This window comes from Paroedura picta, chromosome 7 (assembly GCF_049243985.1).
Source record: "Paroedura picta isolate Pp20150507F chromosome 7, Ppicta_v3.0, whole genome shotgun sequence".
In the NCBI taxonomy this organism is placed as follows: Eukaryota; Metazoa; Chordata; class Lepidosauria; order Squamata; family Gekkonidae; genus Paroedura; species Paroedura picta.
Genome location: NC_135375.1, coordinates 68,659,207 through 68,681,954, shown reverse-complemented (window position 1 = coordinate 68,681,954; position 22,748 = coordinate 68,659,207). Strand labels below are relative to the sequence as shown.

The 22,748-nt window shown below is 44.1% G+C and overlaps 1 protein-coding gene and 1 long non-coding RNA gene across 18 annotated transcripts in view; one reads left to right on the top strand and one right to left on the bottom strand.

Moving 5' to 3' along the window:
• PRUNE2 (prune homolog 2 with BCH domain) overlaps positions 1-22,748 on the bottom strand; it is a 157,024-nt gene that overhangs the window by 13,547 nt on the left and 120,729 nt on the right. For 13 of the 17 annotated variants that reach the window (XM_077344743.1, XM_077344745.1, XM_077344754.1 and 10 more), the window contains 5 exons: positions 9,253-9,429; positions 4,277-4,379; positions 2,442-2,573; positions 1,471-1,557; positions 833-931 (listed from right to left, as the gene is read on the bottom strand). In XM_077344743.1, the coding sequence (XP_077200858.1) occupies positions 833-931; positions 1,471-1,557; positions 2,442-2,573; positions 4,277-4,379; positions 9,253-9,429 (598 nt within the window). Of the gene's footprint in view, positions 1-832; positions 932-1,470; positions 1,558-2,441; positions 2,574-4,276; positions 4,380-5,077; positions 5,130-9,252; positions 9,430-22,748 lie in introns of those variants that run through there. The other 4 variants (XM_077344742.1, XM_077344744.1, XM_077344748.1 and 1 more) reach the window with 2 other exon arrangements.
• LOC143841063 (uncharacterized) lies at positions 13,186-19,712 on the top strand. Its single transcript, XR_013232544.1, has 2 exons — positions 13,186-14,655; positions 17,878-19,712. It is a non-coding gene; the product is annotated as an uncharacterized LOC143841063 (long non-coding RNA).

Below are 22,748 nucleotides of genomic sequence, written 5' to 3'. Positions count from 1 at the left end.
GCAACAGAGGAAAGAAAAATCAAAATGCTCATCTCAGGGGAACCTACTGACCTCAAAACAGGTAGCTAAATATTGTGCTTGCAAGTTACGTCAAACATATGTTAGCACTGGAAATTTGTCAGGAATGTTGGTAATTTAATTTCTGTTTTTAAATCATTCCTGTTCAATATTTTAAATTCCCTACTTTACAATTTTTTACTTTTATAATATTTTATAATAACTACAGCGTTCTGGATTTTAAGTGTTTTTGTATCTGGCTTGGAGCCATATATTGATAATAAAAATATTGACAGTAAAAATATATTGACCCTTTATCTTCTCAATGAATTTGAACATTAAGTCTACAATCTGAAATCCAGCTATAATAGAGGAGTAACAAGTATACCTCGTGGTAAATTCATAATGACATTTTTTCAATGTAATGCTCAGGAAAACTACCAGAATTTAATCCCAGCTAATCTCATCTTTCAATAGGAATGCATCAGTGTAAATCAAAGTTTAAAATGTATATCAAATTAGTTTTTTCAAATACATTGTATTTCCCAGTGTTCTTAATGAAATATAAAAGTTGCTACTTATGAGGAATCAAAGAAAACTGAAATTTCCAAACCTGTTCACAATAAAGACATCAAATAGCCCCATTAATAAAACTAAGAAGTTGGGAGTTTGTGCATAAACGTTTTCACTTTTGTTTATGTTCAGAATATTTAGTATTCCAGCCATGAGAAATGGTGATAATTGAAACAGAAATCTAGTTTTGAGATACCACAATCTGAAAATAACAATATACAGGAATACAAGAATAATTAATCCCTGAATGCTATTTACTTACTTGGCAATACTTTCAGGAATATTTATGAATTCCATTGGAATTAGTTCACTGAGCTCTGCCAAGGTGCTGACATATTGTATCTTACTGCTGAATTTTGAACTGAAACACAAATGTACCATAAGTAATTACTAAAGCACAATAAACTTAATAGTATGAAAGATTAAATTGGATCTTATGACTCCGTCTTGCAGCCCCTGTGGAAAGCTGGTAATTCCAGCAGGGCCCTTAGCTCCTCTGGGAGCTCGTTCCACCAGGTTGGGGCCAGGACCAAAAAGGTCCTGGCTTGGGTCGAGGCCAGGCGAACATCCCAGGGGCCCAGGACAACCAGTAAATTCATACCTGCAAAGCGAAGGGCCCTGCGGGGGACATAAGCAACCAAGCGGTCCTGCAGGTAAGCAGGACCCAGGCCGCATATGGCCTTTTATTTTTAATTTCATTAGGATGATTTGTAAAGAACAGATTATATGACTTTCTGATTTGTGAAGAATAGATTATATGACTTTCTGATTGGTAGCTTTCCCAATGTTGCTCTATGACAGGCTGTCCTGTTCCATTTCATCCCACCAAAGGCAACCGTTTCCTTAAGTATCTCTGACCATACGCCAGCTTAAACCTGAGAGTTCTGAATGATTCATTACCTTATAAAAGGTCGTGTCACTGCTAGAATTGTCCGGATAAACCAAGAAGGGTGAACAATTATGAAAGATTTCAAATTCTTCCTTAACCTATGTTTGAAAAGAAACACATTTAAGCCTTCAAAATTAAATATGTTGCTCAACAAAAGTTAATTATGGGCCAGTCATATCTACAATAAAAAACAAAAATGGAACAAAACCCCAGCCTTAGAAAACAAACCAGGAACTGGGAGGTTCAGCAACAAAAATATATTAAAATTAAAATACAAATATTTAATATTAATTGTACATTAAGAATATTGAAAACAACATTAAAACATAAGACACAGTCTGTGTAATACTGCATGTACAGCTTCAATGGTTGCACACAGTATGACCATAGTCAAAACGCATTTCAACTAAGTGTTTGGTCCATAGTCATATTTATTTGTTTGTTTGTTTGTTAGATTTCTTAGTCGCCGCTCCCAGACCTACTGTCTTGTGGTGGCTTACAACAGGGGTGAAAACACCAAAAGATAGAATACAATAAAATACACCCTAACCCACCCCATACCAACCCTCACCAATCCAAACCAATCCTTCATCCCCCAGTTGCCATCTCCATGTTGTCATCCCAATGGGCATTCAGAGGAGGGGAAAGATCTTCTGGTCCACCTGACCTCAACCAAATGCCTGGAAGAAGAGTTCCATTTCACAGGCCCTGTAGAACTCTGACAGCTCTATCAAGGGCCCTCAGCTCCCTCAGGAGCTCATTTCACCAAGCAGGCGACTTGAGGCCAGGCAAACATCTTGTGGGCCAGGGACCTGTGGCCTATTAGCATTTGCAGAGCACAAGGCTCTGCATGGGGTATAGGGAGTTAGGCAGTCCTGAATCAAGCATATAATAACTAGTTAAGAAAAACTGGGATTAGAGAAGGATTTAAAAACAATACACAAGCAAAGAAAACAAATAGAGAATAAGCTGTGGTCCATACCGCCTGTCAATCATTTGGTAGCATCTTTTCATCCACCCCAGTCCTGGCATCTTTCTTCTTGGTGTTGCTCCATTCAAGTAGACAATCATATAGTCTTCAGCAACCATGAGCTCTAAGGTACTTATAACATATCTGATCAGAATGAGAGAATAAGATAGTGAGGGAGATGTGTAGTTATTAACAACATTTAAAACAATATAAAATTTAACAATATAACATAGACAAAGAGTTCAGGTGCTTAAACTAGTAATAAATACTGTTCAACTTCCACTGTAGCCACATACTAAACAGCATACCTGGCACTGAAGGAAATAAACAGCAATTGGTTGCCTTAAAGATTTGAATACTGGCATTCAAGTACTAGGAATACATTATTTTAAACCAAGAGACTCATGCTATTATTTTATTCTCCAGAGCAGGTAAGTTAGAACACAGCAGAAAAATATAATTGTCCAGGTATGTCTTCATTATCAAGCTAGTTAGGAAGTGAACATAGGGAATACAGATCTTGAGACATGGGAAAGACACAGTATGGGAATGAAGCAGAAGACTTGGTCCTCTATTCTATGCATCATCTGTGATGTAGTCTATGTGTGAGAATTAAGTATAACAAATGCAGAACGGCTGCTTCTGATTTGGGCATTAGAAAGCTAGAGGCAATTTAGGCAACATTCTGTATTAGAGGCAGAAGGACCCAACTCACACTTACTTATGATATCAGGGGCATCTTCTATATACCTGGACAAAGCTGAGAATATTTTTACAAGCTTCACCTCCAAGTTGGCTAGTATTATCTTCAAGCCCTCATGGTTCCTCCCATCCTTTATTACTGGGAAGATACTAGAAGAAGCCACAGGGAAGCAGTTCTCATTCTGCTACCAATGAATATGAATAAAACATAAGCTGCTTATTTTCAAATATTGTTATTGAAAATCATTTAACTGGAATTACTTGGGCACTGAATTTGGTACACGGAATCTGCTCTTTTCCAGGATCACACACATGGAATCTATGAAAGAACTGGGTGCTCCTGAAAACCTGTTCTGGCACCCACTGTAGATTAAAACTACACAGAGAAACTTTGTAAAATGATCACAGTGTGGTATAGTGGTTAATAGCAGTAGACTCTAATCTGAACAACTGGGTTTGATTCCCCCTTCCTCCACATACAGCTATCTGGGTGACGTTCAGCTAGTCACGGTTCTCTTAGAGCAGGTCTCTAAGAGCAAAGCAGTTCTGTTAGAACTTTATTAGCCCCAGCTATCTCACAGGTTGTCTGTTGTGAGGAGAGGAAGGGAAGTGTTTGTAAACCATCTTGGGACTCATTTGGTTAGTGAAAAGTGGGGTATAACAAACCAGCTCTTCTTCCTTTTCTAAGCATGATGTAACCCATCCAAGCCAGTGTGGCTTAACGGACAGAGTGTTGGACTAGAACTGGGAACAACTCAGTTCATGCTGCCATGAAGCTCATTATGTGACCTTGGGTGGGTCACTGTGTCTCAGACTAACTTGCCTCTGAGTTGAGAATAAAATGGGCACAGAGTCAGAGTGGAAAACTATGCATGAGACCCTGAACTTCCTGAGGAACGCTGGAATAAAAATACGTAGGCAGAACCTTACAAATAGGCCCTGGTTGTTGTTTTCATATGTTCAAATGAATTATCAGCTTCACCAGGATGGATTAAATTATCAGAAACACATTCTTGAGATATTCAGATCATCCTTTCTTCCCACTTTATAACTACTACGCTTCTCTCTTAATTAAAATATGGTTATCTAACCATACACAATTTCAGGTATGGGACTTTGCCACATTATTTCCTCCCATCACTCACAGGAAAAGGTTTTCCATGACATGGTTGTAATCAGCTTGGTTGCTGTCTGGTAGAAAACATGCCGCAAACACAATTATGGCATTTAGACCATCGCCATAGTATCCTGCGGAGCAAACAAAAATGCATTTGTGTCACACAGAAGATTCTTAAGAGGGCAAACTAGAACAGAAACTGGCAAGCCAGAAGTATGTTGCAAACATTGAGAGACAGCAGCGAGTGTATCCCCAGACTGTCATACTCAGATCACCTATACAAATAGAGAGGGAAAGAATGACATTTTCAAGGTATGATGAGAAAACCTGAATATCGCTTTTTCTCAAAGTAGAGTTATGTCAATAAAGGTATTCTGTATTCTGTATTCTATTCCAAAGTAGAGAGGGAAAGAATGACAGTTTCAAGGTATGATGTTGTTGTTGTTGTTGTCAGCCATTCAGTCATGTCCAACTCTTGGCGATCCCATGGCACAACTGTTGTGCAAGAAAACCTAAATGTTGCTTTTTTCTTGAACAGAGAACAAAGAGTAGAAACTGCAGATCTCAGGCTCTGAAACATCTTTTTTTCTCCCTCCCCTTCTTTCTGTTCTAAAAATCTTGCTACAGAATTCTAGGGAATGCAAAAGCTTTGTGACTAACTGGTTGCTCCTGCAGAAATGGGTATTAAACTATTTTCTTAATGTCACCAAATTATCATAGCTCTTGATAAACCCTTTTTTGTAGACAGAAAGAAAAGCCACGCAATGTTAGTCTCTTTGTGAGTGAAGACTTACAAACGGCTGCCTTAAGCTCTATACTGAATTCTCACCTTCTTCAGATGTGTGTGCCACAGTGTCCTTTGCATTCAGTGACAAAGCAGTCTGACCAAAAAAAAAAGCAAATCATTTTGAGTATCCTATAATGTCCTCCTACCTCATACAAGGCAATTCTGTAGCAGCAGCTTTCTAGCTTTTCCACAGTGAACTTCCTCAACTGGAAAAAGTAACCATTGGGACTTTCAATCCAGAAAACGCTTTTATTAAAAACATTTAACATGGTTGCATTTTGAATGGAGCAGAAACATAAAAATGTCATTACATTAAGGGCTGGTCTTAATTGTGGAAGATATGGATTCATACTCTTTTGACATGCCCACCCGAATCCCAAGCAGCTCTAGTACATGACAGTAGATTTGTTCACTCAGAATATGCAAACAGTCGCTCCAGGGTCATGAAAGGCTGCTGCCAGGCTCATATAGGGGTGGATGCCATTTATGTGAACTAGTTGAGCCTCATGAAGAAAAGCTCCCCATGTTTCTATTTTGTGCAACGAATCATAGCATCTATACCACCCACCTGAAGTCACCAATTCACACTACTTGTCCTTCTGAATGACAACAACCCCAGCTGTCATCTACTAGACATGTGAATTAGCCTTAGCCTCAATTGGGCACCTGTAAAACAGAAGTATTAGCACCCTCACGAGATAATTGTGAGGTCATGTATGCTATACATGCAAGACATATGGCAGAAGAAAATGACACACATAAACACTAAACAGTGGATAAGTGAAGGAAAGAAGGCTGGAAACACAATGCAATAGGATAAGTAGAAGTTAGTCTCTGCATGGCTCATGCTGAAGTACCAATGCTCCTATGGTTTGAAAATGTTTGCTGTCCAGGAGTACATCATGTGAATGTACCAAAATCCCAAGTATGACTAGATTGGTCTGTACCTTCAGAAGTATCCTGTAATCCATGCCCCATCTTCTTTGCAGACATCTTGGATGCCCAACTAGCAGAAAGATCATGTCTTAAAGTACCTTATGGGGCATCTTATAGTCTGAAAATAAAGTCAGCAAAATCTTTGCTGATTTGGCTTAAATCCAAAGCTTCTGTGAATGGGCAAGACAGACCTTTTTACAAACCTAAAGAAGAGCCCCAGGACTGCAGAAAAATGTGAAATCTTAAAAAAAAAAACCAACCAAATTATACAAGAAGCACTTTTAGCTATTAAAAAAATGATTCTCTCAGTGGATGTTGCTAGGCAACCACAACGTTCCTCCAACACTTAATACAATAAATGAACTGGAAGCCCCTTGGCCACCTCTGAAGGAATGTTTTGATAGCTTCAAATGTCTTGAACAGGCTGATGTTGACAGGTTGCTAGCGTCAATGAGGCCTACTGCTTGCCCTCTAGATCACTGCTCCTCATGGCTCCTAAAAACAGCCAATGAGAAGGTATGGAGATAATTAATTTCTCCCTAGCCACCGGGACATTCCTGGATGGTCTGAAAGAGGCAGTGGTTCATCCCTTGTTGAAGAAACCATTGCTGGATGCCCGGGATCTGGCCAGTTACTGCCTTGTCTCGCATCTTGTGTTTCTGGGGAAGGTGACTAAAAGGATTGCCATGGACCAACTCCTGGCATTCCTGGATGAAGCATCAGTTCTGGATCTATTACAGTTGAGCTTCCACCCAGGCCAGGGGTGCTGACAGCTCTGGTTGCCCTGATGGATGATCTCCAGAAGCATCTGGACCAAAGTGGGTCAGTGCTGCTAGTTTTGGTTGTTCTTTCAACAGTGTTTGTTTTGGTAGATCATGAGCTTCTTGCTCACCACCTTGTTGATGTGGGGATCCGAGGAACTGCCCTTCAATCGGTAACCTCCTTCCTCCATGGTCAAAGACAGAGAGTTACCATCAGTGGAGATCAATAACTCCCCTGCCAACTCCCTTGTGAAGTTTCAGAGGGGGCTATCCTCTCATCAACATGATTTAACATCGTTATGTGCCCTCTTGCCCAGCTTGTCTGAAGGGAAAGAGGTAGTAGAAAGCAGAAGACAGAGAGGCAGATAAAAATAGGCTAGGTGTCAGAAGGAACTAGTGTTACCAAATCCAGGTTGAGAAATTCCTGGAAATTTGAGGGATGGAGTCTGGTGAAGGTAGGGTTTGAGGAAGAGATGGACCTTAGGCATGTATACTGCCATATACTCCACCTTCCAGGCAGCCATTTCCTCCGGGGGAACTAGAGTTGCAACTGTTGAATGAAAAGCCTATGGCATTATACCCTGCTGAGGTCACTTCCCTCCCCAAACCTCAGTCTCCCAATCTCAGCCCTAAAAGCAACTGATCTCTAGGTGGGAGATCCATTGTGATTCCCAGAGAAAGACTGTCACTTCTGCTGAGTTTGGGAGAGTAAGCTGGTGGGCAGCTGGGAGAGTGGTGGAGTACAGAAAGAGAGAGTGATAGGATGGGGACGAAGAAAGACCAAGAAATAGTGATGGGGCTGGAGGCCGAAAGAGAGAGACTTGGAGAAGGGAGAGAAAGAGTAAGAGAACTGGTGGTGAAAGGGAGAAAGAGTGAGAAACAGAAGTAAGGGAGAGGGAGAAAGCAAAGATTGGGGTAATGGGATAACCACAAGTAATTATAGTACACACTGAACCATAAATATGAACACAAAAGAAGTCACATATATAGTGTTAATCTATCCTATGAAAACATGGGAAAGAATAAAGTGGATTTTTAGAACAAATTTCCTTGAAAAGCTGTGTGGAATTTCCCCAGAGACTTGCACTGTAACTGCTCTTATATGTCATAGGTTACTCCTTATAACTAGCTCTGAGGTTGGCACAGTATGTCTGCCTTGGCAGACACATCTCCACAATGACATGGGCCCACTTCAATGGCTCCAATTTGTAATCCCATATGAAGCCAAATAATTACTTTAATTTTTGCATTTTGTTAGCCACATATATCCAAAATATTTCTACTGGAATGTGTTTTTCATGGTCTCTGCTATGGTCATTAGTGAAGTGCTGAAAAGGGAGCTGTCAGATTCTCAAGAGTGCTTGAAAGCTTTTCCATTTAGTTCCAGATGTCTGGTAACTGGTTACACCGTGGTGTTCTGCAAATGCTCAGTCATATTCCTGTGCTTCAAGATTAGCTCTAGCAGATGTTTTGTGGCTAGCCTTGACAGACATTGACTCTCCTGCCCCATTAGTGGCCCTCTTCCCCTTGCCTGCTCTCCTTCCATACAAACTGTGGAACAAAACAGAATGCTGTTTGCTACAACAGATGGGAAACAAGGACAGGCAAAGGGGTAAGAGGAAGAACAGGACAGAGACCACTTCCTTGATACTTTTAATACATATCTATATTAACATCTCCATATTGTGACCCTCCCCCACTGAAAGACTTGTTTAATACAATTTTAGTCTTCAATTATGCTCTATTACAGTCTGTAAAACTGTTTCATCTTAAATGTAAGATTAAGCCTAACTTTTAAGAACTGCCAAGTGCAGATGTGAGAAAACTAAAGGTTTAAAAGATTATTACAGTAAAGTTGGCTACTTTTGCATGCAGACAATAGAAAATAACTTGAGCACCAAACCAAGTAAGTAACTATACATGTCTGAGAAAGTGCTTGCACTCAAAAGATCATGCCTTGAATAAATCTTTGCTGGTCTTAAAGGTGCCACTGGACACTTATTTTGTATTGTTATACATGTGATGTTCAGCCATTACAGATGTACTATGAATAATGGCTTATATTCTACCATTCAACTCAGGAAAATCTGAAGCTTTCCTCCACGTAAGTTGGAGAAAACCTGGAGGAAGGCTTCAAAATTTCAAAACTTCAAAAAAGTAGAGTGGTAGGACACATGCCATTATATATTTATTTCTATTAAACCAGACTTTCCTTTGGAATTAAACATTCCTCATCTGGAAAACTGGATGTCATATAAAAGAACAAAAGTAATTAGTGAATCATGGAACAGACTACTTCATATAGTAAACACATTACTGAAATACCATAGGGAACAAAGTTTGCCATGGGCATGTGGAACTCCATGCCCAGCCCTTCAGATCCAGGCCTGTTCCTTATTAAAAGAAGCTAATGTTGGCTCCTTGAGTAGAGAAATGTTTACACAAAGTGCATGCCATCTGTTTTGAAATCGCTTTGTTGTTCCATTACATTTAGGAAATCAGTTTAGGTTTTCTTCCTACCTCCATGAGAAATGACCTTTTTGTAAGGTTCTATAGCTCTCATATCAATCCTCTGTTCCTGGTCTCCAATGACAACTGTTCTCCACAACCTGTTGTCTTCTCGCTCCTCCTCAGCAGTGTATTCTGGGATGGATTCAGATTCCTCTTGGAAAACATCGTTAACAACTGGCTGCTCTTCTGGAACAATAAAGCAACAGTATCACTGTCTTGTCAGCAGATTCAGCATCACAGGTATGTATTTTCAGTTATAAAACTGTGTCCAAGATCCTTTCACATTACCATTCTAAACAGGATGTTATCCATTGCTGGCCCAGTTCTGAGTAAAGCAATACAGGAACGGGGTTTTATATAGCAAACTTAATCCCACGAATGTGCTGTCTCTGAAGTGCTACGGCCATTTCAAACTGCACTGCTCCCTCCTGTGCAATTTTCCTTCGCCTTCCTTTCTTTGAACATTCTAAGTTGAGTGCTACAGAGCTAAACAGTCTCTCCATGGAATCAAGGCATCTCAATGGTGCTGCTGTAACACTGAAGGGCTAAATTTATTTAGTGCTACAGCACTCAGCCTAGAATGTTCTGTGGGGAAAGGGCATGTAAGAATGCACAGTGAAAAAGGATGGGAAGGAACTGGCACTGTAGGAAGTACTAGGGACAGAACAACACAGCAATTCAAAAACACAAAAAAGAGATTAAAAGAAAAGAAAGCATTTCCCCTCAAAGTCAGCTCAGCCCTGCTTTGCCAGTGGGGCACAAGTGTATGAACAGGTAAATGAAATCCATTAGTATCCAGTTACTAAAATGAACTGAACTGAATTGAAACAAAAAGTCATTAACAACCTGCTACTAAAATGGATACAAAGGTTGTCTGAAATGGGCCCAATACTCTCAAATTATTCTTTCCTGAATTAGAATCATAGAATTAAGATTATAAATTTCTTTGTAAATGGTCAGCTCTATTCTACACTTTTTTACTATTTTACTATAATATTTTATTATTAAACTAATATACTATTACTAGTATACTATTACTATTACTATTAATATACTATTAAACAGTATAATAGTCACAGACTATTGAGGAAAGCTAAAGCAGGAAATGCCAAAGCAGGATTATAAATAAACACAAAGAACACAAAAGTAATGATTTTGAAGGAATTATACAATGTTCAGCTTGATGATGAAGGAACTGAAATTTAACAATTTTCTATTCTACGGCTGATATCATCAACCAAAATGGAGAATGCAACAAAGAAATCAGAAGGAGAATGAGACTAGGAAGGGCAGCCATGAAGGAACCAGAAAAAGATCCTTAAGTGTAAGGATGTGTTACTGGCAGCCAAGATCAAGATAATTTACACCTTAATATTCCCAACTACATATGGGTTTGAAGGACAATGATGAAACCTGACAGGAAGTTTATTTGAAATGTGGTGCTGGAGGAGAGTTTTACAGATACCATGGCCCACCCAACAGACAAATAACTGGGTTCTCAATCTACTCAAGTCTGAATTCTCCCTAGAAACTAAAGTGGCTAAATGTAGGGTCTCACACGTTGGTCACACTGTGGCCCATTATGCATGGCCACCGAAACGGCGATTTCGGGTCACATGGAAAACGCGGAGGGGGAAGACGTGAAGCACACCGGTTATGCACGGGAGGGGGGCACGACGGTGGCAAAACCCAGGGTAACCGATTATGCACGCGGCGATCCCGGCGCCACTTCTGGTTGCACCCCGGTCATCCGGAAGCTGCGCTTTCTTCCGCATTTCGCTGACGCTGCTTTTTCGGCGGCATGCACCGAAGCTGCGGCCGGTTGCAGCCGGCTCCGTGCGTTATCGGTGATTTTAGTCGCCACCATTCCACCCCAAATGTGCGTTATTCCCCCCGTGCATAATGGGTCACTGAGAAGACAAAAGTCACTAGAAATGACAATAACATTAGGAAAAAGAGGATAACCCAACTTGAGATGGATCAACTCAATTAAAGAAGCTGCTGCCTTCAGTTTATAAGTCCTGAGCAAGGCAATTAATGATAGGATTTTGTAAGTTATTAATTCATAGGGTCTCCATGAGTCAGAAGCAACCTGACAGCATGTAACACATAGACATAATGGTGTACATCGGCAAGTCTGCAGTGATTAGCATTTTGCAGGTATAAAAAGGGTGATGGAGGAAGTCTCTAGACAGCTGGTCAGAGCAGCTGTTGAACTGCAAGGAATGTATGCTTTGCATGTCAACATAAACCCTTAGCTGACAGTGTGTAGCTGACAGTGTGTTCTTATCACTTTTTTGCAATCACCAGTTTGGCACTCTGTTTCTATTTTGTACAGTATGTAAATGTTTTTGAATCTTGGGAGATATGTGTAAATGTATTCTAATAACATTGTGCATATTCTCCCCACATCGCTTATATCAAACCCGTCTTTCTGTTACTGCAAGTAAGGACCTATCATTTTTGTATATGAAATATATTATTACTAGCTTCAAAACCCGTTCCTAAACTTTGCTGGCCGCACCCTGATTGGCCCTATTCCAACTTGGACATCCCGGACACATTCCACCCCCCAGGCTGTTTCACAAATATTTAAGAGGAACAATGGATAAGGATAGTATGTGCTACAGTGTGAGAAAAAGAAGTTTTGATGGAAATGGGTTCAGTGTAACAACTGAACTGCAACCAGACAGTAATACACAACACTTCTTTTGATTTAAAAGAAACCAAAACCAAATAATGACCCTTTGTACACTGTCTGAATGCAGAGAGAGAGGAGATGGGCATGACTGCACTGCCCTCCATCTCTGTGTGATCACTGGTTCATGACCATAGCACCCATGCACAGAGGATACATCCATATATATGTTCAATCCCATGACGGGGTTTACTTAAACCCTACTGATTATGGGAAGGGAGCATATGCATGGACTCTTCTTTTGCACGGAGGTCCTGTGCTCCTGAGACAGTGTTTCACAGAGGCAGAGGGTGAAGTCAGAACCCTTGTTCCCACACATATTCTCCATGTATGGAGGGTCGTGTGTCTGAGGAATGTGTATCACCTATCCACAGGAACTCTTTATGGCACTATTAAATTGGAGAAAACAAAAGAAATAAATCACTAAAACTTAACGGGAGGGAATTATTATAAGACAAATTCAGATAATGACTCTGTTGCTGAAACAGAAATATTTTTAAAAATTGGCACCTGCATGCATGTGATGGCTCTGACTTGTGACTGAATTTAATCAGCTGATATGAATTCCTAAGCCTGTATTGAAAGTGGTGAGACATATGGCAGATAAGTGGAGCTATCCTTATTGAATCCCATTTGGCTATGTACTTGTTCTTACTGTATTGGTCTAACATGCTGACACACAAAATAAATGAGGAAATAGTGGTTTGTAGGCTACAAAGTACCAGGGAGACGTGTCTGAAATTTCCCAGCATTCGTCTCCCTCCCTCCTTGTAGTTTCTGTTCACCGTCATAAATATCATTTCTGAAACACAGAACGAGCATGGAGGACAGCTGCACCAGTCATAGGGATGAAGTGAGGAGGGGGAAAGAGGTGAAATGGCATTTTACTTTGTTTTCCTTACATACAATCTTGCCTAGAAAAAAAGGAGTAGAGGAAGGGGCAGGAATGTGGGGGAAACCATCTTCTATTTGCTGTTTGGAATACAAGACACTGATCCCTGTGGTAATGTTGCCAATTTGTGGTTTAAGTAAAGGCTAAAATACACATTATGCCTGACACAAATTGAGTCAGAAGTGCCCAAACTCAGTCACATGTTCACATGGGGACTTACTGTTTAAAATCACAGTGTTTTAAAATGGAGTCTAGAATAGATGATTTTATTTAGATGGCATTTTGATAGCTTTAGTGAGACACTATAAAGTTCATATAAAATGCATACATGATGTTATCAACATTTAGAAAAAGCCCCCAAGACTTATCTAAGGGGGCCATTGCTGCTGCGGGGGAGGAACACCGACAGGGACCTGGCTGGTTGGAGAGATTGCCCAGCCCTGGCATTCTCTGAGCAGTATGTGTGTTGGCATGGCAACAGGGGGTGTGGCTGAACTGGGCGTCAGTTAAACGGATGGCCTGATGTTCTTTGGCCTCTTTCCCCCCTTCAAGACGCCCGAAGACGCATCGCTTGGTGGAAGGAGCCTTTTTCCTGGCCCAACCGCCTCGCGATGTCAGGGAAGCCCAGCAATTTTATTTCATTTTACTTTTTGAGGGAAAACGGATGCTAGACATGCTGCGGGGCATTGTTTGTTTATTTGTTTTTTAAACTAACAAACAACTAAGCCTCTCACAGGCCGTTTGGGCAGGAGCATTTGCCCCTTCAGAAAAGGAAGGAGAGGGAGAGAGGAACAAGTGCCCATGGCGCCGAAAAAGGATGCCAGTGGGGGGAAGCCCCAACTGCCCATGAACTGTGCTGTGCTGGTGGCAGCTGCTGGTTCCAGGGCCTTGGGAGCAAGTGATGTGACAGGCACATTTCATGATGCAGCGGCAGCAGGTTCCTCTGCAATTCATGGGATGCTGGGGGCATTAAGATGTGTGGCAGTGGGATCCTCCACCTTGATAGAGGAAGGGGGGGTCTAGGTGGGAGAGGTGAGGCTTCCGCCCCCATCCCCTTCCAACAATTATGCAGGGGGTGTTTTTACTCTGCAACATGCGGGCCCATCATTTGGGGGTGCGGTAGATCCTGGCTGCAGTTGTACAATTGGTGCAGGACTGGGGCAGGTTGTTGTGGGCCCATCTTGGTGGCAGGGATCATCTGGACCACCAGCCATGGGGAAGGGAACATCCATGGTTTTCCTCTGAGAGGATTTGCACAACCAAGCCCGTCAGAGGTGGTTTAGGTTCACGTGTGTCTAACCACTGTGGAATTGGCAGTTTCTCATCTTGCTCACCTGTGGCTCCATGGGGTCCAGGATACCAACAACCCCCTTTGTGGCCAGGGGGCCATCAGGATTTGTCTGCTGGGCCTCTGGGCCAACACTTGGCTGACTATCAAGCTTGAGGTTATGCTGTAGGACTGCAGACATGGATGGGGAGCAGGACTTCTGCTGCTGCACATCTGCAAGATCACCCTGGTCATACGGCCAGGAGGCAATGCCTGGGTGAAGCTGGCAGCAACCTGGCCCTACGATGTCTGGGTGGTATGGACAGGGTTGGCCAGCTCCACATCATGGTATGCAGACCATACACATGGGCATTGACCCTATAGCAATTGCTATAGCAGCACATCAGGGACAGGCCAGTGTAGGTGCGGTTAGTATTCCTAGCTCCTCCAGGAATGTTCAACAGGGAGGAACAGAGCAACAAGAGACAACTGGGCATAAGAGTATAATGTATGGAGGAAAGTACTCCAGGGCCTGGCAGGCTGCCGGTACCTCGGGTGAGTTCTCTTCTCTGAAGGCCAACAGGATGGGACCTATTGGCGTCAGGATTCTTTGGTTCTGGGTATCTGATCTGGATGATGAATCAGCTGCATTCTTTGCATATTTATTATAAAGATAAGGCGGGGATGGGTTAGTCCACGAAATCCCCTTTGGGTTATGCATCTGGTGAAAACCCACCTGGTACTCACCTTACTAGGAAATCAAGAGGGCCCATGATGGGTATTATATTGACATATTTAACAGGTTGTGACCAGACGAGATGTTCCAAAAATAGGGTTCAAAGGGGATTTAAAAACAAAAACAACTTTACAGTGGGATATAACAATCACTCCTTCACTAACTGGTTAAGGGGGTAAACAGATTTTCTACGCTTTGTGGCTGATGCTCTCCCAGAAGGGAGTTGGCACTTGGAGAATCATTTAACAAATGTTTTGGAGGCCAAAGCACTTTTTGGGGATGCAGAGGCCATGGTGCATAATGATTAGGCTCGCAAGTGATCTTCAAACAACATCTAGACAAGGTGGGACTTAAAGGACCATGACACCTAGAACATGAAAGTGGGCCCATATGTCAGGAGGTCAGAACAAGACAGATGTAAGCCCATGTATAGGAATGATGGGCGGGGCACCTGTTGGGAATTCAATATGAGCATGTGCCAATACTTTGAGCACTGCTGCGAGGCTTAAGGTGGAGCCCACTTGAAGAAAAGACGTGACAAGCCAGTGGTTACAAAAATGCCTTTTTGTGGGGATCAGCCCTCTTCCCAAAAAAAGGGGGGAAGGTTGGGATCCAACAGTGGAGCTACAACCAACTACAGTTTTTGCAAGGGCACATAGCTGGCAGAGACCTCATTGGGTCATGTAGTCCAACCCCATGCTGTACGCCATGGGCACTGTTCGCATAAGCAGAGTTGGCAGGGACCTCCAGGGTCATTTAGTCTAACCCCCTGCTTCTGTAGCAGTCTCGGTTTGTATGAGCAAAGAGCTGCAGGTACCTTTCAAGGTCATCTAGTCCAACCCCATGCTTCTGACAGCAGTCTTGGTTTGTATGAGCGAGGAGTTGGCAAGTACCTCTCAGGGTAGTCTAGTCCAGCCCCCTGCTTCAGGCAACGGTCTTGGTTTGCAGGAGCACAGAGTTGGCAGGGAACTCTGGGGGTCATCCAGTCCAACCCCTTGCCTCATGCTGAGGCAGGCTGCTGTGCACCAGCTCGGAAGGTCTCCAGGGAAATCTGAGGGGGCTTGCAGCCATGGGGAACAATGGCATCTTCGACAGCAGATGGTGAGCACTGTCCACTGGCCTGGCTGCTGGTCCCTGGCTCAGGTGGGTAGGAAGGCACCCACCCCATGGGTGGGGAATGGAGCACCCAGTGGCCCTCAGCTGGCCACTGGTGTCTGGTGGCCACTGGCCAGGGCTACACCGTTGTCTTCGCCAGGCAATACATGCCCATCAGACAGGCAGTGGGTGCCAGTATTGGGGGAACGGGGGTGCCATGTACTCTGGGTCTTGGGGCATCGTTGGATGCCACTGGTGGGCCTCAGCCAGTGGCATTGTGATGCATGATGGGCCCTACAAGGGCCAGTTTACAGGGGGCACCAACCCAAAGGCTACTCCAGGGGAGAATATCATTGCAAAAGGGGAGGTGGCTCCCTGGTGGCCGGGTCAACCTGCAGCAGTGGCCGGACATCACCTGTTGGCTTCAGGCAAGCCACGCCTTCTGCAAATGGTGTCAGAGTCATCACCTGGTCTTGTTTTGCAGGGCGGCCAATCCCAGGTTATTTGAAGTTAATGGGCCAGCCTGGCTTGGAGGGGTGTGTGTCTCATTACAGGTCCAGTATGGAAGTGCTGTTGGTGTGGATGGGCGAGCAATGCCAAGAGCTTCCCAGGGCTTGAGCTGGAATGTGCTTGGCACAGGAAGTGGCTGCTTAGGACCACACAAGGTATGCAAGGTGCTGCACCCTAGAAGCCGGTGGAGATCTTTGGCCAAGGAAATGAAGTTAAGGCACCCACATAGTAAGGTACAATGCTCTAAGGGAGCATTCATCTGGTTATATAGTCTCAGTTATGATAGACTGCAGGTCTGTCAACAACTGGTAGATCACTCTGATGCAGGTACCTCTTCATCCCATTCAGGAATTCCCTAGCTTCATATTTATGCCAGCGTTATTTGGCTCCCCATCACGTGATGCCAATGCTGTTTCTAGCTGGAGGGAGCAGGGGCAGACTACATATTAAGTTCTGCAGATCAATCCCTCATACCTCTTCACTTCTATGCATCCGATCTGTTTGGATGGCCTCATTGATCATCTGAGCTTTGCGTTGCAGCCCAGGTCTGCAGATATATGAGATACTGTCTGACGAGGCCAGCCTTGTTGGAGGACGTGGCTGCAAACCTGTCACCTGTCCTCACCCACTCCCCACATAGCGTGGGGGCCTGGGGTTGCTCGGATTCCAGTTATAGGAGTGATGGGGCCTCTTTTGACTAGAGAGACCAATTTTGTCCTTCAGGGAGGTTGCTTAAATTATGTCTGGGGCTGGGACAAACAAGTGGTTTAGGGGGAAGTGTCACATGGCCAGCATGAGTTCAGGGAGCTGTCTTGGGACTGCATAGACTCCAACCTGGGAAAGTGGCATGGGCCCCATCTGCCTGTGCATTGGAGACTAAGCATATTGCAGGTTCAGGAGGATGTTTCATGGCTGGGCTACTAGCAGATCCAGTCAGGTCTCAATATGCTGGCATATGGGGTTACCCCGGTATGACATCCGTGGATCAGAAGGTGTATGTACATTAGTGGTGGTTCACAATGTCACCACGGACTGCAACCTGTAGGACTTAGGGAACCAAAGGTGGGATGGGCTTCAGTGCTCAAGGGGAACATGTCCAGGGCTTTGGCAAGGTATGCAGTAGATGCAGAGCAGGGCATTGGCCAAGGGAGGTCTGCCCAGGTTGGGTGGCACAGTACTAAGGGCTTTGCCAGGGCATGCAGTACAATGTTTTCCCACAGATCACAACCTGTAGGGCCTAGAACCCAATAGGGTTCTGGTACTTGGTGCTCAGGGGAAACATCTCTAGGGCTCCTGCAGGGTATGCAGTATGCAGAGCGGGGTATTGGCTGAGAGCGGCTGGCCCAGGGCGAGCATGGGACCGTGGCCAGTGTCAATCAGTGTGCAAGGGTGCTCATGTAACTCTTTTCCAGTAACAACCTTTTGGTTTCCTTCAGAGCGGCAGTCAACGGGGGTGCCTGATACTGGTTACAGAGAATGGCACCATGCGGCAGATGGAATGGCATGCTATAAGACCTGGAAGTGATCCACTTGGGGGTCTGAAGGCATCACCTGGCTCGGACATTGTTTGGATGCAGCTGCCTTCCTGGACATTGCTGTGATGGCAGACTTCCTGTTCAAGCGTGACAGTGGGAGTCCGTATTCCTCAAAGCATTGGCTGACCATCATGGGACGTTGGCTTAGCTATAGTTGTGAACGTTGAGCTGAGCACCAGGAAACATTGTAATTGCCATATGACACTTTGCCAGCATTGGCAGGGGCAATGGGGTTGGGCCCTGGTAACCTCAAGGGACAGTTATGGTCTGGGCTGAGTGGCTAGGATGCCATGTTGCTAAAAGCTATGTCTCACAAGAAGCCCCACTGGGCACAGTGGACAATCACCAAGGAATGGTCCCTGGTGGCGAGTGACCCTTTCACATGTCGCCCAGAGTTCTGTGATCTCAGGTGGAGCTAAAGCCTGGGTATCTAGCTGTATTGGGATGTGTATTACTCATTGGGGGCCCCATGGTATGGCATTTGCAGTTCTGGGCCCTTTATAAGAGTGATGGGGTGCACTTGGGATGCACTTGTTGGAGTGGGGCATGGACATCTGGTTCCATGGGATCCAACATGTTATTTTGAATTGGCTGCAAAATTGAGCGGTGGCGGGAGCTCGAAGAGGTATATACCTATTCGGGCTCAGTGGCGGAAGTGGAGCATGGGAAGGATCAATTTTGGGGAGGCCAAGCTTGCGCGCTGTCCTCCCCTAGATTTGGGGGGCCCTTTAAAGGGCTGTGTGGATGTAGAGCCTGATTGAAGGCTAGCATTTCCGGGGGGCAGGAGAACCCAACAGAGGCTGGTGCCCAGAGGGGTCACTCCATGGTGCCTCCCCCCCTGTTTCAGCCTGCCATTATGTCCGGGTTTTGGGGCTGGATAGCCAAGGCAACCCGTTGAGGGGCAGGCTGTGGTGGGCTTCCTTGTGGTAGGGTAACCACAAGATGGCATGATTCTCTTCCCATGCTTGCCACGCTCAATGTTGAATAAAGGCTGTGGCCAAATATTTTATGCCAAAATTATGGTTGTCAGTGTCCTCATTAGGTGGTCAATATCCCCCTGCAAGGCAAAAAGCCCCCAAGACTTATCTAAGGGGGCCATTGCTGCTGCGGGGGAGGAACACCGACAGGGACCTGGCTGGTTGGAGAGATTGCCCAGCCCTGGCATTCTCTGAGCAGTATGTGTGTTGGCATGGCAACAGGGGGTGTGGCTGAACTGGGCGTCAGTTAAACGGATGGCCTGATGTTCTTTGGCCTCTTTCCCCCCTTCAAGACGCCCGAAGACGCAAAACCCACCCTCCCTCCCTGTTTATGAATTGTTTGACTTTTTGTTAGATGTTGGGTTATATTATTGATTAATTGTCACAGCCTGCGGAAGTGGAGCATGGGAAGGATCAATTTTGGGGAGGCCAAGCTTGCGCGCTGTCCTCCCCTAGATTTGGGGGGCCCTTTAAAGGGCTGTGTGGATGTAGAGCCTGATTGAAGGCTAGCATTTCCGGGGGGCAGGAGAACCCAACAGAGGCTGGTGCCCAGAGGGGTCACTCCATGGTGCCTCCCCCCCTGTTTCAGCCTGCCATTATGTCCGGGTTTTGGGGCTGGATAGCCAAGGCAACCCGTTGAGGGGCAGGCTGTGGTGGGCTTCCTTGTGGTAGGGTAACCACAAGATGGCATGATTCTCTTCCCATGCTTGCCACGCTCAATGTTGAATAAAGGCTGTGGCCAAATATTTTATGCCAAAATTATGGTTGTCAGTGTCCTCATTAGGTGGTCAATATCCCCCTGCAAGGCAATGTGAAGCTTCTTTTAATATAATTCTAACATAAGTATTACAATAAGACTCCCTTTTTAAAAAGTCAATTAAGTAAAAGCGCATTGGAAAGTTCAGCATATATAGTCCACACTAATTAAAAATGTAGATTGCTTTGTATCAGTTTTTATCACAGCTGCTTTTGCACACACCTGGCTTGTAGGCTTCTCGATGACAGCTGTTTGGTCAAAGTAAATAGACAGAATGCTGAGTCAGAAAAACTTTTGATTGGAGCTAGCATGGTTATTTTTATATCATATCAAGTAATTCTTACACTTAGGTAATGAATATGGAAATCTTGTTAAGTTGCATTTGAAATATTATAGCTGGGAACTTTTTTCTGCTGCAATATACCAATTTTTCTTCACTTGGAGTACTTGTCTTTCAAATAGTCTAAAAATATTAACTGAGTTAATTTTGAATGACTGTTTTAAAATTTAGGACAGAAATCCTAAACAGGTTTACTCATTAATAAGGCTAATTTTATTCAATGGGGCTTACTCCCAGAAAACTGTAGCCTGACTATAGGACTGTAGCCTGATTATAACTTACAACTACTATTCATTTGCTACTTATATCAAGTTAAGCTGTCTTATCATAGCCACTAAAGAGAGAGTAGACAATTCACTGCCTTTCATATTGCCTTTTGGAGGGACATCTGGGGGCACCTGGCAAATTGTACTTATGTTTCAAGTAAAAATATATATATTACAATACTATTTTTGCGTTCTATGGAAAATTTTGTGGCTTCATATAGACCAAATTTTTAATCAGGACCCCCCCTCCCCCGGTCAATGGTGTCCCGCTTTACCAATGTTAAAATCTGGTCAGCTCAATCAAAAACACTAAATACACAAAATGTGGGCTATAATCCAATAAAACACTTAAACACATTTGGTTTCAAACATGGAAACACTGGTATTTGCTGGAATAATGTAAACCATGGCAGAGAGTAACAGGAAAAACCCCAAAGAAAAGATAAATATTACCAAGGAAACAGTTCAAAATGATATAAAACTATTCCCCTGCTATCTGGTTTTCATAGAAAAAAAGAGCAGTGAAATCTGCCTTGAGCAAGTCTGGTGGTCCTATTTGAAGTCAATATTGCAGTTATGGGCATTTATATAAATATCTGACTGAATTAGTTTGACTGGGTTAGTGTCAGCCGGCCCAAATGTATCTGTTCCAAAACAGTCCTGTGCATAGCCCCCATGCTAGATATCTGTCAAAATTAGAAGGGTCAGGGTCAGCCTCAATAAGATGGAGACCACATATTTACATTCATCCTGAAAAGATAAACTGCAGCCACACAGAGCCCCAATTAGGTCGGGGCCATTACACAAGAGGAAGATTTCACCCTTCTACCCTCCCCCCCCCCAAAGTCTTGCTAATAGGAACACCAACCTATTCGTGCTTTAAAGCAGTGGTCCCCAACCGCCGGGCCGCGAAGGCTCCTCTCCCCGCCCTCCCCTTGCAGTGAGAAACTTCCCAGGCTGCAAGCAAATCGGCCGCCAAAGCGGCCGATTTGCTTGTGGCCCAGCAAGCTTCTTTTTGCGGGGGGGGGGGAGAGGAAAGCGCGGCCGCCGGTGCAAACGTTTATGCGCGGCAGGTTTATGCATGCGCATTTGTGCCATGTGCAGCCACAAATGTGCATGTGCGGCACTTGCACGCACGTGTGCATGCGCATTTGCCGCCGCGCATGGCACAAACACGCATGTATGGACCTGCTGGGCGTGCACGTTTGTGTATGGACTGCCACACATGCACAGCGGCCAGATCGCCCTCCTCCCCCACCAGTCCGCAGCCTAAAAAAGGTTGCGGACCACTGCTTTAAAGAACAAAGCCAAAACACAAAGAAAGAATGGAAATTTATTCTGACTCTCTGTCTAGAGAAAAGATTCATTATTTTACTACCAGTCTGCACACTGCAGACTTCCAGATCAAAACTCCTAAGGGAGAAGCATTTGATCCAAAGGGAGAAGCATTCATTCTAGAGAAAAAGCTTAGAAACTGGACGTGGTGGCAACTACAAGCAAAGATAGCTTCAAGAGGGGCTTGAATAAGCCTATGGAACAGAGGTCCATCAGTTGCTATTAGCCACAAGGAACACTGTATCTAGGGTAGTGAGGTTCTGTATTCTTGGTGGTTGGGGGTGGTTGGGGGGACAGTGGGTGGGCTTCTGGAGTTTGGGCCTTGCTGGTAGATTTCCTGATGGCATCTGTGTTTTGGCCATTGGGTGACACAGATTGTTGGACTGAATGGGCCATTGGCCTGATCCAACATGGCTTCTCTTATGTTCTTATGACTATGTCACCCATTGCCACTGTTCGCAGCAGCAAAAGGTTGCTTCTGTAGGCTGGCTTCCTTAACTGCGAGCCCTGATGCTCCTTTTGCTTGATCTGTCATCAGCTGCCAGAGGCCAGACTGCTATCCATGTATCCATATGTATGTATCCTCAACATTTATGCTGAGTTTTAACTATTGTGTTGAATATAAACTATTGTGAGCCATAATGGAAGGCACTCAAAGCTGAAAACTGTGGTATAAGTAAACAATCAAACTTAACATCATCATCTTTAGTTCAGTCAAAGCTTTGCTGTATTCTACATTACACTATTTCTGTCTTTAGTTCCATGATGCTGTTACTATATGCTACTTATCTACACAAAATGGCTGGGAATTTGGAGTGAAGTATTACCAATATGTGGTTGCCATCTAGCTCTGCCATCTAGCTTAAGGTCTAAGCTAGCAGAATTCCTGTATAGGTGCCAGACAAAAGTAATGGAATGGTGAGGGGCAATAAACTAAAGCTGAATCTAGACAAAACTGGGGTGCTGCTGGTCAGCTAAGAAGTTGCTCGTGGATTGCAGAGCCAGCCTATCCTAAAACAGTTTCATCTCCATAAAGGAGCAGGTGTGTAGCCTAGAGATGTTACTGGAGATGCTACCTATAGTTGCAGGCTCAAGTC